Source organism: Accipiter gentilis, chromosome 24 (assembly GCF_929443795.1).
Source record: "Accipiter gentilis chromosome 24, bAccGen1.1, whole genome shotgun sequence".
NCBI lineage: Eukaryota > Metazoa > Chordata > Aves > Accipitriformes > Accipitridae > Astur > Astur gentilis.
In genome coordinates, this window is record NC_064903.1 from 7,093,565 (window position 1) to 7,112,047 (window position 18,483).

The 18,483-nt window shown below is 36.3% G+C and overlaps 1 protein-coding gene across 3 annotated transcripts in view; it reads left to right on the forward strand.

Annotated features, from left to right (window-relative positions):
* THOC2 (THO complex subunit 2) overlaps window positions 1-17,904 on the forward strand; it is a 56,136-nt gene extending 38,232 nt beyond the window's left edge. The window contains exons 25-39 of one of the 3 annotated variants that reach the window (XM_049828102.1): window positions 1,605-1,762; window positions 3,175-3,303; window positions 3,882-4,013; window positions 4,098-4,282; window positions 5,046-5,230; window positions 5,541-5,643; window positions 6,033-6,469; window positions 7,353-7,411; window positions 8,933-8,968; window positions 13,301-13,438; window positions 13,785-13,854; window positions 13,931-14,088; window positions 14,719-14,795; window positions 14,895-14,942; window positions 17,060-17,904. In XM_049828102.1, coding sequence (XP_049684059.1) covers window positions 1,605-1,762; window positions 3,175-3,303; window positions 3,882-4,013; window positions 4,098-4,282; window positions 5,046-5,230; window positions 5,541-5,643; window positions 6,033-6,469; window positions 7,353-7,411; window positions 8,933-8,968; window positions 13,301-13,438; window positions 13,785-13,854; window positions 13,931-14,088; window positions 14,719-14,795; window positions 14,895-14,922 — 1,895 coding nt within the window. In that variant the 3' untranslated portion in view covers window positions 14,923-14,942; window positions 17,060-17,904. Of the gene's footprint in view, window positions 1-1,604; window positions 1,763-3,174; window positions 3,304-3,881; window positions 4,014-4,097; window positions 4,283-5,045; window positions 5,231-5,540; window positions 5,644-6,032; window positions 6,470-7,352; window positions 8,233-8,932; window positions 8,969-13,300; window positions 13,439-13,784; window positions 13,855-13,930; window positions 14,089-14,718; window positions 14,796-14,894; window positions 14,943-17,059 lie in introns of those variants that run through there. The other 2 variants (XR_007509513.1, XR_007509512.1) reach the window with 2 other exon arrangements.
* The last annotated feature ends 579 nt before the right edge of the window (window positions 17,905-18,483 follow it).

Sequence of the window (18,483 nt, forward strand, 5' to 3'; positions counted from 1 at the left end):
AAATTACTGGTTGAAAAATTACTACCTGACTGAAGCTTAGTCTAGAGCTGATTGATAAATTTGCTTAAGGAGGCACCCAAAGGCATGTAGAAAATTGTTTGTGTAGATATGATCTGTATATAAACGTGTACTCTTAATACACGCATTTGTGGGGTGGGGGGAATGGCTTATTGTTGGCTCTTGAGTACTCAGGCTTCAGCTGCAAGAAGTTTCCCCGCATTGCATCAGGAGATGAACTTAACTTTTTCAGCAGTTTTCCCATTGAAAGAAATTATCTGTAATTGTGCTGTATGAGGAAATTGAACAGCACATCTACTGTAGTGTATTTTTAATTGTTACTTTTAAAAATTACTAATACTTAATTTTTTAAAGAAGACTTTCTTCTTGTGTAGATACTTTTGATAGAGTGGTTATATCATTAAGAGTAGGTTAATTTTTGGCAGAATAAGTAGATTGGTAGTTTTAGCAATTGGAAACTAGTTATTCTGGCGGGCTGCTTACTTGCTTTACTTTTACACTTTTGAAGTAAAACTTACACACTTGATTGTTCTATGAGCTGTGATTCTCTTGGCTGATTTTTCTTAAAGTGTCAAAGGCTTGTTATGACCTTTGAGGGGTAGATGCTAAGATTAAAGAAGATCAACATAAAATTTTTAGTTAAGGAAAAGCTGACAGTCCTTTATTGAACAAGCTTTATTCCATGAGCATCACAGAATCCAAGCAAGTAATCCAGGCTTTTATGACTTGTGCCCTGCAGCCTGTGCAAGAATCCCAGTGCAAAAACACCAATTGCCCTCATGAGGATCATGACTGTTCTTCTTCTGAAGGCACCCATTGCCGTCTTCAGTTCTGTCCTTTCATCCATATGTTTGTTTTCTTCCTGCCTTCCTTTTGTGCTGTACATCCCTCCCAGCTTGTTTTTACGCTCCTTGTTAACTGGGCAAGAGCTGCCATGGGACCGGTTTGGGTATGTGTTTGGCTGTTGTGTTGACCAACCACTGGTTGGTCAAATGGAACAAGTTGAGCATACAGTGCAGTCTTTTACTTAGTGGTAGAATGAAACTTTCACAAAATGTGTGCGTTTTGGGATGGAGGTTTGCTGAAGACTGACTGTTCCTCTATTTAAATGCCTATAATTGGTTGATAGGAAGAATGATTGTTAAGGGATTGTATATAGACAGCGTGTTCATCCATTTTTAAGGAAACTGAGCTGAAGGTCAGCCCTTATCTAGAAGGGAGAAAACAAGTGTTGTAGCAGATGGTGTTTCTTTCACTAGTGTGCAGAATTTGAGCAGTTGTAGAAGTTTACCAAAGTTTTTTCTGAGCCAGTTTTTCCCCCATTGTGTAACAGAAGAATTTTCCCAATAACAAATAAAGATTTTCTACAAGCACCCTCCTTCCCTCCCCCTGCATCCACAAACAGTTAAGCTTATTTTTACTTTTTCTGAGCAGTGCTGAAGATATGTCTGGAATACAAGCTGCCTAATGTACAAACTCAAGAATATGGATGTGTGATACTGAACTTCTTGGGAAGAGAGTAGTTGAGTGTTAACCCATTAACTTTCTTTCTTTCTTTTTTTCTCTTAATTTCTTTGTTTTTGAAGAGTCTACCAAAAATGAGACTATAACAAAATTTTTGCAGTTATGTATATTTCCTCGATGCATTTTTTCGGCAATCGATGCAGTTTATTGTGCTCACTTTGTAGAACTTGTGCATCAGCAGAAAACACCCAACTTCTCCACACTTCTCTGCTATGACAGAGTAAGTAGCTAGAACTGTGTGTGTGTGTGTGTATGTACTTAATTACTATTATGAGCATGCAGAACTAGTATCCCACCTCCCTCCCTGGTAACCCACCTGCCTCCCAAAATAGGTAAACAAAATCATTACCTATGTTTAATCCTAGAATCTGTGACAGGTCAAAGTTCCCTTTTGTACTTCAGATTCTACAAACCAAGTTTTCCTAGAGCTTCAGGGGTTTATTTTCAAGAAATTTTGTTTTTGATTTATCCTAATGAGAATAGAGTTTCAGAGCAAAGTCATTAGCAGTCATAGGAGTTGCATTCAGGTTTTGCAACCTTCCAGTGGTCTGTGTTTCTATGGTCTCATCTAACCCTCCCATTTTAGCAGTGTGCGCCATACTGCTGTAGTATCAACTTGCTTATACTTGCCCCCCCCCCCCCCCCCCCCCTCCCCCAGCAGCATCCTTAGGACCCTTCTGACCCTGGCAAATGGTACTGCAGACACTGGACTAATTTGTATCACTGCTGGGACTCCCGTGGCGACACAGGGAGTACTTTTGATAGCAGTAGCAGACTGACTTTCTGGGTCAAACAGGGCAGTTGGAGGAGGCATTAGTTCAGGCTGTTCTCACTGTTCGTATAGCCATTCTTTTTCCTCCTGTGGAGGAAAAATGTGGAGAACGTAGATGGAAGAATCTTGCGGGATGCATTCAGCTCCAACAGTACCAGCTGACTGTACTGTTCGGAGTATCAGAACTGTCCTGGCACTTACTGCTATAAGAAATCAAATTATTAAGTTAGTGCATCATCTCTACAGTTATAACAGATTTGACTATGAGCTTTGATTAAAAGGATGTGTATGGGGTTGTATTGTAAAAAAATCATGGTGAAGATTGTTTTCATATGAACATTCAGTTAAGATTGTCTGATTTCCTTTGAGATGAGAGATCTGAAGTGGGTATCTGCTTTGATTTCATGGGTCCCAAAGAGCATTCTTACTCAGATACTCAGTCCACGTTCTAGGTGACAAAAGTAGGCAATTGCATGAGCCCTATCTGATGACCCTGTGCAGTCCAGGAAAAAAAATCCTTTTGCATCAGCTTGGCTAGGTGTTTACTTCTACCTGCTCAAATAAGTTACTAATTTGAAAACAAAACAGTTATATGCCAATGAAGACACACTTTAACTATGGAAAACTGTGTGTCAGCAGCTGCTATATGCGGTGCTTAGGCTCTGGGCTAAGTGTGAAGGACCAGAAGTTGGTAATAAAGTCTTGAAAACAAACAGAGAATATTTTATAAGAGATCTCCTTTAAACTTAGAATCCAGCTTAATGGTGGTTTAGATGAGAGAAATTTGAAATTCTTGTTTGTTCTTGTTCCTTTTGTAATTCAGTAAAGTCACTGTAACTTTTTATTACTGCTATTCACAGGTTTTCTCTGATATTATATATACAGTTGCAAGTTGCACTGAAAATGAAGCTAGTAGATATGGCAGGTTTTTATGCTGTATGCTGGAGACTGTGACTAGATGGCATAGTGACAGAGTCATATATGAAAAGGTATGTGAAGTTATTAAAATGAGTTTGCTCATAAGAATATATAATGACCACTTGTGTAATTCGGCCCAATAAAAATGGGTTTAGCAAAATCATTAGTTAGATTTAAAAACACTCTGTGACTGAATTTTTCTGATGGCATAATCTTAGAATTGAGTTTCTGCAATTCATGTAGTTTTAACAGAATTTTGTGTAGTGTCAAAAAAATACAGTGGCTAAAAAAAAATTATATTTCTGATTTTCTCATAGCTTGTCTTGAAGATAATTTAGGGAGCATATGGAAACTCTCACAGAACTCCTTGCAAGAGCTAGTTAAATTACAAATAATCTTTTCTCTCACCCACAACTAAGATTCCAACATAAATAAGCTTTTTTTTTTTTTAAGAAAAAGGAAATGTGTGCAAGTCTTCTAAAATGTGATCATGTCTTAGTCTTTAGCAGAATCAGTGAAAAGGTGCTTCAGTTATCATTAACTTTTGCAAATGACTGGTTTTATGCTTCCCGACAATGATTTTTTTTTTTCTTCTTATTTTTCTTTTTTTTTCTTTTTTTTTTTCTTTTTTTATTTTACATGCATGTAGGAGTGTGGCAACTATCCAGGCTTCCTAACTATATTACGGGCGACTGGATTTGATGGTGGAAATAAAGCTGATCAATTGGATTATGAGAATTTTAGACATGTGGTACACAAATGGCACTATAAACTAACTAAGGTAAATAAAGAAGCTGAAAAAATTAGGTTTTTGGAAGCTTTAAAAAAACCAAACCAACTTCATTAGATTTAATTTGTCTTGTAGGCTTCTGTGCACTGCCTTGAAACAGGTGAATATACACATATCAGAAATATCCTGATTGTGCTGACCAAAATCCTTCCATGGTATCCAAAAGTGCTGAACCTGGGCCAAGCCTTGGAAAGAAGAGTACATAAGATATGTCAGGAAGAGAAAGAGAAGAGACCTGATCTATATGCATTGGCTATGGGGTAACAACACCTTACTTTAAGAAAGTGGTTAAAAGTGGATCATGAAAAGCTTCTAAAGACTCGGAACTGTTACAGTCCTAACATTTGATTTTTACCTTATCACAGAAGATTTCACTATCCTGCATCTCAGGGCTGGCAGTGTGAATGAAAACTTTCATTTTGTGCTGGATGATCACTAATTTCCATTACAAGACTCTAGTAAAACACTTTAAATAGTAAAGATTTCCACTCACAGGAGCATAGCTTAATTTTAGAGAAGTAATATAGCAGCAAGTAGATAAGAAGGAGAGTAAAATGAAGACAGCCAAGGGCTATTCATGCAAGATGCTAAAATGCTAAACTACAATACTTAGTTATGTTTTACATCTCTCTCTGATGAATGCAGAATCATCCATGTATGTTTGAGGGGCAATTCAGGTTTCCCTAACAGTTTTAAGTTTTGTCGGTAGACTGTTTCTTCTGTGTGTTTGTCAGGTGTGTGTGTGTGGTGGTGGTGAAGAGGGGGTGGAGGTAGGGCTTCTTCTGTGTCTAGTGGGTTGGTTTTGGTTGGTTTTTTTTTGTTTGTTTGTTGTGGGTTGTTTGTTCCCCTCCCCCCACCTCCTTCTTTTTGAGCTCATCGATAAAAAGGGGAAGAAGCTGCATATCAGTTGGGAAAAACTGTGAAATAAATAACAGATGAACTGTTAGATTAGATCCTCATTTAAGATTCAACCCATGTTTTGCTTTATGTTTGTGCATATTTAACAATCTGTGCGACTTGCAGCTATTCTGGGCAGTTGAAAAGTAGGAAGCCTTTCATGATACCTGAAAATGAATTCCACCACAAAGACCCACCTGCCAGGAATGCTGTAGCTGCAACAGTGCAAAATGGGCCAGGTGGTGCTGGGATGCCTACATCTCTCACAATAAATACAGTTAGACTGGAAGAAGGCACTACCGAGGAGGCTGGTAAACAAACCTATGATTTTATTTTTTTTTTTTTTTAGTAGAGTTCTTCTGATGTTACAGGCTACTTTCTCAAAATTTGGCTCATTAAACTGAAAAGAGGAAAAAAAAATCTAAATGTGATGCTAAATAGGGTCAGTGCGTGTTCTTTATTTTTAGTTGGTTTTGGGAGAGGGTGTTCTGCAGTTAATTACCTATTTTAACTGCTAGCTACACATGGTCTTACATGAATGTGCTGGGCTACTTGTTCTATTTTAACCAGTAGGGTGTATATTAGCTTGTTGAAATAAAGCTGTTTTCTTTTTTTAAACAGATAAATTAAAGGAGAAGTCTCAGGGTGTGGTGAAAGTTATTAATAAAGCTGTCAATGCTACACCGAAGGTGACAACAAGCAATGGAAACAGTGCTTCTAATAGGTGGGAAAAACTACTTTTTGATATTGTGTATTTTCTTCCTTCCAAAGGATAGAATTACACTTGCAACTGACCTGCCTTTTCTTTTTTACTTTCAGGTTCTATATGAATAGTTTCCATTTTTTCAAAGTTTAATAAATGAGATTATTTCTTCTAAAATGTACAGCTGTACTGATCTGACACTGTTGTTAAATGCATTCCATTTTAGCTAAATAAAAATAAAACAAATGAGAGCATTTGCTTGTTGCTGTTCTGATAAAGAGACAGCTAATCTGAAATCTGACAGTGACTGCTTCGGGAGGTTCTATCAAAACATCAGAAGTAAAGCTTTTGTAATAAAACTAGAGCTGGTTTTGTATACATGCTAATTGGCCTTTTTATTTTTGATGCAGCAAAATTACTAAAGAGAAAGATGATAAAGAAAAAAGCGGGAAGGAAAAAGATAAAGAAAAAAAAGACAAGACTCCAGCTGCCACTCCAGAGATGAAGGCACTTGGGAAAGATGGGAAAGATAAACCAAAGGAAGAACGGGCAAACAAAGATGATAAAGCAAGAGAGATCAAGGAGAAAACGCCAAAATCTGACAAAGAGAAGGAAAAAGTGAAGAAAGAAGAAAAAGCTTCAAAAGAAGAAAAATCCAAGACAGTTGTTACCATCATTGAGGCAAAGTCAACTGCAGAAAAGGAGAGAGAGAAGGAGCCGTCCAGAGAAAGAGATGTAGCGAAGGAAATGAAATCCAAGGAAAATGCTAAAGGAGGAGAAAAGGTGCCAGTAGCTGGGTCCTTGAAGTCACCTGTTCCCCGATCAGAAACATCAGAATCTGAAAGGGGTAAGTTTGCATATTTAATTTCTGTTCTTGTCTAGAAAAATAAAATGTGTCACTGGAAAATCACTGAATGTCAAAAAATGCTAGAGATGGTGAGAAAGTATTGCTACATAATAGCTAGCATTTTGGCATTGGCTTTTAAATACAGTCAGTGCCTAAAGTAGGTAGTCAGGATATCTCCAAAAGGCAAACTGTGTGAATGTGTGAACTGCACATGTCTTCAGTGAGTGCTCATTTTCATAAAGCCTATTATTTTTTTAGTGTAAGTCTTAATGGGCTTTTATTAAAATGTACTTGTATAGCTGTGGCCTTGCAAGTTTCGCAAAGATTTAATGCAAAAACCCCAAGAGTGTACTTGGAGAGCTTCATCATACCTTTGCATAGAAGATGGACAATATGGAAGATGTAGACCTTTGTGTCCTTCAGAAGGACACAGTAAGCTTTATCAGTTCCTTCTTACGTTAGGGGTTAACAAATCCTTAATGTTCATATTTTAAGTTCTTATAGTCTGAGGCCAGTGTTGAGTTTTATACTTGCACTGCTGAAGGCAAACCAGGTAAAGGAGGGTTGCAATGCTTTTCATTGAGTTCACCTTTTCACGGTCTTCATAGCAATTCTGAAATTCAGATACAGGCTTACATAAAGTGGAAGTTTGAAATTAGCATAATTTTGCAGCAGTTTGTTCACATTATACTTTTCCTGCAAACTTTCATAAAGATGGTCAAGGAATGCTGGTAACTCTAGATAGCTCAAGAAAAACAAAATTTACGTAGTGGTAAAACTTGAATTCTAGCTTAAATTATTTTGGAACTTGAGAAAGCCATATTATTACATTATCCTCCTTTAGATGTGTTTTAATAATGCTATTGTTCTTTTCTTTCCTCAGAACAAAAACGCCGCAAAGTTGATACACATTCTTCTCCATCACATTCCTCAACAGTAAAGGTTAGTATAGCCTGAGGAAGGCAGCACCCATGTTAGGCTCACAAGTTTGGGATGCCAATGTTCGACTTCCTTCAAGTTTTGTGCCAAGTATACACTGGAACCACTGGAGGTTTTATGTTGCATTAGAAAATGCATTCCTTTTCTTTATTGGCGGACTGTCTTTTTTTCTATAAAAATATTTTTAATTAACCAAAATAATGCTTCAAGGACCTAGCACAAATTTTGTAAATAGTGTTTGGAAATTGCAAGAGAATTTTTACACAGAAGTGCCTCATTGTTTTAAGCAGTGAGTTTTTTTGGAGTGCAATGGTAGCTACAAGCAAATGAGTCTTTGCAGCAGAGTGGAGCATATTTTTCTGCACTTCTATTGAAGAATCTATAGCACTGAAGATTCCTGGATGATACGGGATGTACGATACCTCTGAATTCATCAGGCTTCTTGATGAGCATCATACCGATATGTGCCTTCTAAGGAGGAGTCTTGAAAGGAGTTCCATTTTAAAGTCTCCTTGGTGATCAGTTCTCCTGTAGTTGTGTATATTCAGTGCGCATGCAGCTTCTGTTGTACCTTCCCTTCGAGGTTTGTTTATTTCCAATGGGTTCCCACCATGTTGAGCCCTGCGTTACGATAAAACCAGATGTGGCAACCAAGCCTACTACCCAGCAAAGAGAAACCCCAAGCATTCAAGCGCAGCACAAAACCATGGGCGTAGCCTACTTGAAGACTCAGGGTAGCCATTCCTTGCTCCATATTATTTTATTTCTAAACCATCTATATTCATGGAATCTTTGAATTTGCAGTACGTTGAACATTTAAAACTGTAAGTTACTAATACTTCATCAAGAGCACTGTGATGGATTATGTGGGCCTTTAAACTTCACCATCTTACAACTTTAGAACAAGCTTTTCTTTTTTTCTGGTTTTTCAAAGAGTACATGTTTTTCTATGTAAGATTTGCTTGAAAGATTTAGGCTAATTTTGGAGAACTCAAGTAGCTGTTACTAGTTTTGAGGAAGCAGGTGACAGTGATAACTACTCAAAATTATGAAGTTTTTCTTGCCTGTTTTTTGTAAATGGCAGTGTAAAGTCATTCAGGAGTGACTTCTACCACATTTAACTGAAAGTGGAGAAGATACAGGTTTAAAAATGTTTTAAACCTGTTTCACCTGTGGTTCATCTATATTTAGAGTTAAGGCTATTTTTTTCTTTATATTTTGTCTTGGCGGGAGAGTGTTTTTTCACTGCTTTATGAAGAATTAGATATAAACACATTTTGTAGTTTACTTAATAGTTGGGTCTAGAGAATAGATATGACTGTCTCTTTTTTTTTTTTCCTCTCCTTCTTTCTTTTTAAAAAATATTTCAGTTCCTAGCTTTATTCAGTGTACAGTATTAACATAAGATTTATTCCCGAAGGAGTAGCTGTTTTTTGTTTCAAGGGTACGGCCATGCTTCCCAAAGTTCCTCTGGTTTCTGAAAACTATTCCAGCTTACGTGTCATCTCCATTCATTTTCTACAGGACAACCTCAACGAACTCAAGGAATCTTCAGCAAAGGTTTGAATCTTTTAGACACCACCAAAGTTTACTTTCATGTTTTGTTGCAGAGAGAATTTAACTTTTGGTTTTGTGGCAAAACCCATCAGAAAAATTCAAATTCCATTCCTGTAAATGCTAGTGTAGTAACGGAGGGATTTTTTCAGTCTGCTATATAGCACCTCTGTAAGGGAGAGAGGGTTAGTTATGTGGAAGCAACATAATGAAAATCCCCTGAAATTTACCATTCTGTCAATATTTTTAAGAGATTTAATGGGTCAGATCTTTTCTGGTCCTCTCTGAAACTTGTAAATTTGTAGAAATGTCCTTATGATAAAGCAATTTATTTGGCTGAAGAGGTAATAGAATACTTAAAATATTTCTTAGAAGAGTTAGTTCTTTTTTTGATACCAATTACAAAACATTTAGAAGTTAATTAAAACCAAAAATATTTGAGACGTTATCTCTGGAGTAGCAGTACTCTTTCCTCTTACTGCTGTTGTACTGACGTTCTAGTGCTGTAGTACTATATTTCTGAGCATCACAGACAACCTCCTAAATGATAATCTTTGTGCTTTTGCTTCCTGCAAACACACTTGAGATTCAGTATCTCAGGAGGATGTATGTTAAAGAATGCTTTCAAGAGTTCATAGAATACCAGGTTGGAAGGGACCTCAAGGATCACCTGGTCCAACCTTTCTTGGCAAAAGCACGCTCTAGACAAGATGGCCCAGCACCCTGTCCAGCCGAATCTAATCTTAAAAGTGTCTGATGTTGGGGAATCCGCCACTTCCTGGGGAGATGGTTCTAATGGCTGGTTGTTCTCATTGTGAAAAATTGTCCTCTGGTGTCCAATTGGAATCTCTTCAGGAGTAACTTGTACCCATTACCCCTTGTCTTTTCCATGTCATCCCTATTCCCTATATTCTTTGTAGCCCCCCTTAAAATACTGAAAAGTGGTGGTAAGGTCTTCCCTCAGTCTTCTTTTCCTAAGGCTGAACAAACCCAGTTCTCTCAGCCTTTCCTCATACAGCAGGTTTCCCAGTCCTTTGATCGTTTTTGTGACACTTCTCTGGACCCTCTCCAGCTTGGCCCCATCTCTTTTGTATAGTGGGAACCAAAACTGAACACAGCATTCCAGGTGTGGCCTGACAAGTGCTGAGTAGAGTGGGATTTGAGTTGAATGACATTTTGGAATATTGTATTTTAGACAGATTCTGCAGCTATTCTGTTGCTTTTTTTTTAAACTCAACCACTTGCATAGAAACAGTTGCAAATAGTGTAAATGTGCTAATATATTAGGGTATGTGGCTAATAGGAAATTGATCTTTTAAAGTTGCTATTAAGATTTTTGATTATGCAGTCAGTATTAACGTGTAACTAAATAGCACAAATGTTTATCACTTGGAAAATGCTGACCATTTGGACTTTCTGGATAACTTAACAGGTTTATCTAGGATTACTTCTATTCACTTAATTTAAAAGTGCATAATGGATTATCACTTCCTATTCTATACTTCCACTGTTGTTTTACTTGTAGCTCTCTTTGTATAAACAAAGTGTTCAGAACACTTTATATGTTTTAATTCAAAATAGCTCTGACTTTATAATGGACACTTGCTGATGGGTTTTTTTAATTGAATCTTTCTAGTACCAACCATACCTACTTATAGGGAAAGTGTGTATAGGAAGCATCCTTTGATTCTAACAATTGATGAAATTAGTGTCTATAGATTGGATCCATATACTTTCAAAAAATTATCTATAAATCATTGTCACGGTATCTCGTATATTTAAGTTTTTTGAAATAAGACTATAATATTTGTCTTGAGCTCACATCTATCTGAAGTGTGGTATATGGTAGTCTGTATAATCTCACTTTTCCCTCCCTTACTGTATTAGTTGAGGTTAAACTGATTAATTGAAACTTCACTCAAGTTTTCATTAGTTAAGCTAAATTTTTATTTAAAACTATTTCTTATACTTATTAACATGTTGATGTGGTAATCAAGCAAAGCTATTTGCAATTAAATGATTAACGAATGGCTTTATTTTTCCAGTCAATTTGAGAAGTTAAATTTCAGAATTAACTATAATGTGTTTGTATAGACTTAGCGGGAAGTATATTGAGTTGTGTGACTTTTTCATGGATTTGTTTAAGTGCTCAGGGGAAGGGCGGTGTCCAACACTTTCGTTCCTCTTCTAAATGCTGTTTTCTATTCTTTCTTACTTAATGAACTAATTTTCATTCTTCAGTGCCATTCTAACAGACTTAAGGCACTTCTTGACAGTGTTCCTTATACATGGTGTAAGACAAGTTAAATGCTCTTCTTTACTGCCATGTACTTGTTTGGGGAAAGGATGGGATATTCAGAAGCCTGTAAGATTTATGAGTTCATCTTCCACTGAAAGTCAGTAGAAGTCTAGTGCTGTTGTACACTTACAGGCTTTCTTTATGCCTGAGTTTACCCAGTTTCTGGGTCCAGACCATTGAGACGTTGGTTTACATTGCAGGTTATAAAATAAATGGTGCCAGATTTGAGTTAGGTTTGTGTTCATTCTTGCTTTGACCTTTGCCCAAGTTACGCAACATAAAACAGTGCCCAAAATTTGATGTGGTTTCAGTTAGCAGCATTTCTAGAAGCAAGTTGATAAAGCCTGATGAGCTAAATCCTGCCTTTTCTTGTAAAGGGGGGTAGAAGGGATGCAGTTTTCCAAAACTCTGCATTGGGATGGTGGAAGAGCAGTGGAATCTGTTGTGAACAGCCATGCGAACTTAAGAAATGGAATAGGAGAAAGCAGAACTACATGTTTGCTTTCTCACATGGAAATCATCTCTGGGAAACGACTGAATGGGGCTGCGTAGTAAAAATGTATTTGCAAGTCACTGTTAAATGTTGGCATCAAAAAAGGGAGCAAGGGTAAATTTATTTGTGCGATGGCAGTGTATGAAATGGAACAAGAAAGAGCAGAAAGAAAATTATCTAGTGAAAGGAGTATTGAAGGTTCAGTCTCTGGCGTAGAAGGATAATAAAATTCCAGTTAAGTAATAAAAGAAAAAGAGACCTACCCTTGTCAGTGTGACTTTTAACATAGGCCCAGTAACATCAAGTTTTGGTAGGTTAAACATTTACCAGAACTGGAAAAGGACAGGATTAATTTAATTAAAAGAATAAAATTATTTGAAACAATACTTGATTTGGTTCAGGTGATTTCTAGATTGTTCTAAACTGATCTTCCACTCACCTCTTTCTTTGGTGTCCTTTTAAGTAAGATGGCTCTCTAAAAAGAAATATAGAGAACATTTTAATTAAAATATATTAATTTTTTTCCCAAATAAAATGGATAGCTTATGGAACTGGGAAAGATTGAAATATACTGATTTAAATCTGTGTGCTGCTGTAACTTAAATATATAAAATACCAAGGAAGGGTGTTTTTAATTTAAAATGTGCTCTTATTGGTATTTTATGAAAAATATTTCTTGGATCTAACTATATAATTGTATTTTAAAAGGCAGAATTACTTGCTGTAATGCATTGGTATTTATATACTACATGTGCTACCTACCTTATATGTGTACACACACGCGTGTACACACACACTAGCATTTAAACTTTGTCAAGTATTACACTTGACATTACTGTGGCTGATTTTCTGTTCTCCTCCCCTGGGACCCCAGTTTATACTAAAAATATTCGGCTTTGTGAAACTAGTATGTTTTACAGAGCTTATCAAAATAGGTTAGAAGAGAGTGTGGAATAACAATCTAGAACACATTACAGAGTAAAAATAACTCTTTTCTATGTTCAGCTGCTTTTATAATTTGAAGTTTAGGCTTTAGGTTGAGTTTTGTATTACTCTAGATGAAAAAACACATTATTCAAAGTATTGGCTTAAATACTTTGTGGATTAAGATTATTCTCCAAAAATTAACTAGAACCTGTTTAAGCAGCTGATTCCATTCACTTGTTCAGGCAAGATTGCAAGTGAAGTCACTCCAGGAATCTGCTTATCCTGTTTCAATAGTACTGTATGTCCTGTGTCAATAGTACTGACATCTGATTTGTTTTAATGTATCAAACAATACTGGTGAACAAAGCTGTGTGTATTTAATTTAAGTGTTTAAGTTAAGAGAAAGTGTTCCTGCATTTCTGGAGTTGAGAAAACAAAGCTATAAGTTAATTACAGATGACAAGTTTGAAAGTGTCTTCAATCACTTTTTTTTTTGCTAGTAAAGTACTAATGTTTATTTTTGCTCTTTGAGCTAGATCTGTTATATTAGAGTAAGAATTTTTATCTACACATCTAGAAATACATATTAATATTTGGTGATATTGCCTTAATTTAACAGCACTACATTAACCACACTACTCCAACACTGTCCAAGAGTAAGGAGAGAGAAGTGGACAAGAAAGATTTGGACAAGTCAAGGGAAAGATCCAGAGAGAGAGAGAAGAAAGATGAAAAGGACAGGAAAGATCGAAAAAGGGTTGGTGAAATTTTTATGAACTAGTTTAGAAGGTTGCTATATACTTGGAAAGCTTTCTGTTCTAAGTCCTTGCAGTATTAACTGGTTGTATGGCCTATTCAAGCAGAAGTGATCCATATCAGGGTTGTTTTTCTTTTGCTCTGTTACTTTTTCATAGGGCAGTTTACAGTAATGTATTCAAAATTTCCCTTCAAAACTGATCTCAAGAAACTTTACGCAAGATGTAATAACTCAGTTGCATTTTAAGTATTCAAAAATTAGTTTTCCAAAATAACATTATAAGCAGGTACTACTTCAGGAGTATGTTTTAATCTGCTAACATCTGCATAATTGTATTTGGTGCCAGGATCATTCAAACAGTGACCGAGAGGTACCACAGGATTCAACTAAACGACGCAAAGAGGAAAATGGGACAAGTATGTATTTTATTTTGTGTGTGTCCGTGTTAGGCTTTTATTTGTTGTGAATTACAACTTTCTGTTGTGTTTTTAGCTGGTTCTTCAAAACATAGTAAAAGTGAAAGTCCTTCTGATTCCCCTCGCTTAAATGAAAAGGAGAAGGAGAAGAACAAATCAAAATCTTCAGGAAAAGAGAAAGGTGATTCAATTAAAGCAGAAAAGATGGAGAAGAGCTCTTCTGGCAGCAAAAAGGTAAAATTAGCTATTCTCACTTTGTTGATTTGAGTTTTGTTGTTGTTGACAGAACAAGCCAATTCTTTTTTCATAAATTTTATTGCTGCTTCATGGCCTAAATTAAAAAGATACACTATGAATGTGTAGGAAAATTATTCTGGAAATTCTGGTATCATGTGGCTCTACATATTTCAGGAGGCACTCCTGACAGGATAAATTGGAGGAATAGTTCATTTTGGCAGTAGCCAGGAAAATTCAGAACTTATACTTTAGGTTTTGAATAGTCTAGAATATTTGCAGACTGGTTTGGTGAAAAAGTGTGTGAAAACAGCATTGATTCACATATAAACTAGTCTGCTTGTATTCAGATTTTCAAGTGCATGTGTCATCACAGCTTTTTTTTGGTGAAAACAGGTAAGTATGTTGTAAAACATCAAACAATAGTTCCCAGTTGTAATTCTTTAGTGGTTATCATAGAACTGTAAGACAAAGTTAGAATAACCTCAGAAATCATAGAAGCTAATTACTGTCATTGATGATTTTTTTTTAGCTGTACCCAGTTATAACTTTAAATATGTATAATCCTTCTAATCAAACTGTACAATATATACTATAATAAATTATTTCCTGTATATGTATTTTTTAAAGGAATCAAGACATGATAAAGAAAAACCAGAAAAAAAAGAAAAACGAGACAGTACTGGAGGGAAAGAAGAAAAGAAACAATATCCTTTTACACATTAACATTTCAGAAAAATACAGAAAGCGAGCTTCCTTTTTATTATATGTAGTAAAATATATTTTTTCCTTAACATTGAATCTACTCATAAATCTTCAGACAAGCACAGATAATGAAGATTGTTCCAGTCAAGGTAAAAATTTTTATGATTTACTCCATTTGGCTTGATACCTCCTGTGGCGGCTTCTGACTGGTAAAGGATATACAAGCAAAACAGCCTGAGTATGAAAGGGCTGAAATTACCCACGGTGGGTTTTGGGTTGTTTTGAGGGGATTTTTTGGGGGTAGTTGTCTTTTTGTTTGTTATGGTTTTTTTGTTGTTGCCTTTTTTCTTTTTTTTTTTTTTTTTTTTTTTAGTTGTATTCCACTATCTGTCAAACTGATACTGTTACAGAGAGGGGGAAGACAACGTTTTTAAATGCACAAGTCCTTTGTTTCAGATTTTGAAGAAGGATTGATGAGGCTGAAAATTTGTCTTGTTTTCTTGACTGTCTTGGCTGGTCTAGATAGTGATGCTACCTTTCACAAACATGATTTGTTGTGAATTCCATTTAAAGATTTGAGCCAGGGGGAAATATTTTTACTGTGAGTGGTCAAAAACTGTAAGAGTTTGCTTAGAGAGGTGGCAGAGCTGCCATCCTTAGGGTGTTCAAAACTTACCTTGGCAGGCCACAATCCTGAGCAACCTGCTCTTAGTTAATTCTGCTTTTGGTGCAAGGGTGTTGGACTGCATAGTTTTCAGAGGTCCCTTCCAACATAATTTTTTTGGAAATTCAATTATATGGGTATCATATTTGGGAATACTTAAGGTGATATTATATGGCAAAACTTACTGGACAGATTTATTGGCGGTAGACTCTGAATTTAACTTTGCTCCTCGTAGTGGCTGTTCCTACTTTAGGTGTCAGAGAAAGACCATGATATAGTCCCGAGTTCTTCTGTTTGTCTAACTAAACCAATGGAGACCAAATCTGAAAGGTGTAGATGCTTTGCTGTTGGGAATTCTTTTCCGAGAGGCCTAAGGATTATAGGATGGCTTGTATAACGCTTACAGAGGAGTGTTTCGATGAGGGTCCAACAAAACAAGGAAAACCCAGAATCTGAATTCTGAAATCTTCCAGTCATCTAGAAGTGTCTTCTGAAAAAAGTCTCCATGCATGGATTGTGCCCTCACAGAGCATAGGGGGGATTATTGGAAAAAGGATCTTGAATTTCATTTGGTGACATTGCTTGTTCAGCCACTGAAGCTGAGGGAAAATGTGTGGACGGGTTTGGGGTAACAAAGCTCATGCTGATACCATGTGCTATTTGGAGGGTGTTGGTGGAAAAAGGGTAGGAGTTCAGGTTATAGCTTCTTACAACTATTTATTTTTGTTTTATCTTCTGGAAATAATAAAAGATGCTTCTGTGAATAGCTTCCAAACTGAAAATTATGAGCACTCTTTGGAAGGAATATCATGGAATTTTTTTAACTCTTTGTCCTTCATAGCCATTATTGTCTGATCGCTGAGGATGCATCCCAGGGGTTTTTTCCCCGTTTCTTTAAATGTTATGTTTGGGGGGGGGAAGGCATCTTGGTAGATGAAATTCACTACTCAGGACTTGCTTTAATAATGAAGTGTGAAGTTTTATCTTGACCAGCAATTCAATATAAAGTGAGGATTGCCATCAATTCAAAAAACACAACTGTTTTTATGATTACATCGTGATTTAAGCAACAAGTGCTTAGGTAAATGTCAGTTGCACAGTAGAAGTCACATCCAGCTGTGTAATGGGCTAAACTGAAGCATCTGGCCTAGAATACTGACAACACCCCATCATTTGCATAGTGAAGTATGAAAAAATGCTTTTCATAGCACCATGGTTGTAGAATGTAATCCTGTGTTCCGGTTTAAGTCTTTTATAACATTCTTCCTAATGTACAACATCTGATTGACTGCATTTATTTCTTGTCTCATTTAGAGATAGTAACATTTTGAGGGAGTTTTACTTCTAAAAGAGTTTTTACCTCCACAAGTGACTACTTGTTTCTTATTTGTATCTTTAAATTAGTGTTTCACTACTTACAATGCTGCGCTCACATTAATATAGTTCTGTGGATTAAGCTAGGGTGAGGGAATGACTGATTGATGAAAATAGTTTTATTTTCCCCCTCATTCTTTGAATTGTGAATGGAATAAAATGCTAAGTTGTGAGATCAGTGTTCATTTGAACAACATCTAATTCCAATTATGTATGCCTTTGTTGTAGGTGAGATTGAAATGGGAAGATATCCAGCTGTGACCAGAAATGTATTTTCCAGAGTATAGCTTGCACAGAAATTTGTGAATGAAGAGGACCCATCTGCATCTCCTTAAATTATTCAGTTCTCTGCTTTATTTCCCCATGCTGAGGATTTAATTGTTGAGTTGTACATTACTGTATTTTAACTTGTTGCTTAGTTTCTTACACATTTATTTTCAGTACCTGGCTGAAAGTGTTACCTATTCCATATTTTAGCACAATGTGCTGCAAACAAACAGTTGCCATAGTGCAAATGAGGTTTCATGTGTACAGAGTTCCACTTTAGGTTGTCGAAAATACTGCCTGAGTTTAGTAATTCTTTCAATCTGAAATGCATTCTTTTAGATGTTTGAAAAACATGAATAAACAGTTATTGAACCTTTTTGGATTTACCTCATTTAAACTCAGTTTTTATTTATTACTTGGCCTGTTTTTAATATCCGTGACTAAAAAAAAAAGTCAAGTGGGAGCACTGTTTTCATGCAAGGCTTAGGGATTATTTGTATATTGTGTACAACGTTGACTTGTTTAAAGAAACAAAAGAATGAACCCTGTCCCTTCCATCCCAACCTAAACCTGTGCTCAGTTGTCCCTTGCCACACCTTTTGTTTGTCATGTTGTTTTTAGATTGATTGGAAATGCTCTCTTCAAAACTGAAATAAATGAAGTTTCAATTACAGCTACAGGAGCTTTGTATTGCTGAACTTTAATCTGAAAAGTTTCACAATGACATTTTTAAAAAAAAAAAAATTTTTTATCTGCTGAATTCTACCAGTGTAACCTTTTTTCTAAATAAACAATAGTTTTCTCAATGGGTCGTAAATCATTCTGTGTGGTCACTTTATTGCTTTATGTATTGTTCTGAAAATTTGATACTAGTTGGAATTGTGGGAGGGTGTTTTCTGTCTTTGCTTATGAGCCCTCTGTATCTGCTTGCTGATCAGATGCAAAGAGTTCTTTCCACAGTGTGATGCCTATTGCAAAGTGACAGATGTGTTACGCTTCTCCAGTGGTTTTGAGAAGCTCGGGGTTTGCCTTCCTGCATTCAGTCAAGTTTACATCTTTCCCTTGAGGCATTTGTGCCTCATCCAAAGCTCATTAAAATCTCTGGCACTTTTTTTCCCTCCATTTCCTAATTCATTTAAATTAGACTGTTTTACAGAGTGTCTTCAAAAATGTCTTTAGTTTAGTTTGACCAGTTTAGTTTAATGCCTGACAAAAAAGGGACTCTGCCTGGCTTCTGACATAGCATGGTAGGTCATGTCGATGAAGCCGCCACCTCAGATGTTCACCTGGGTAAGAAATCTTCGTGTCTAGAAGTCTTTAGGTCACATTCACGACTCATTTTTGCCCCTGCCCCAAAAGTGTGGATTTCCTTCCCTGAAAGTGAT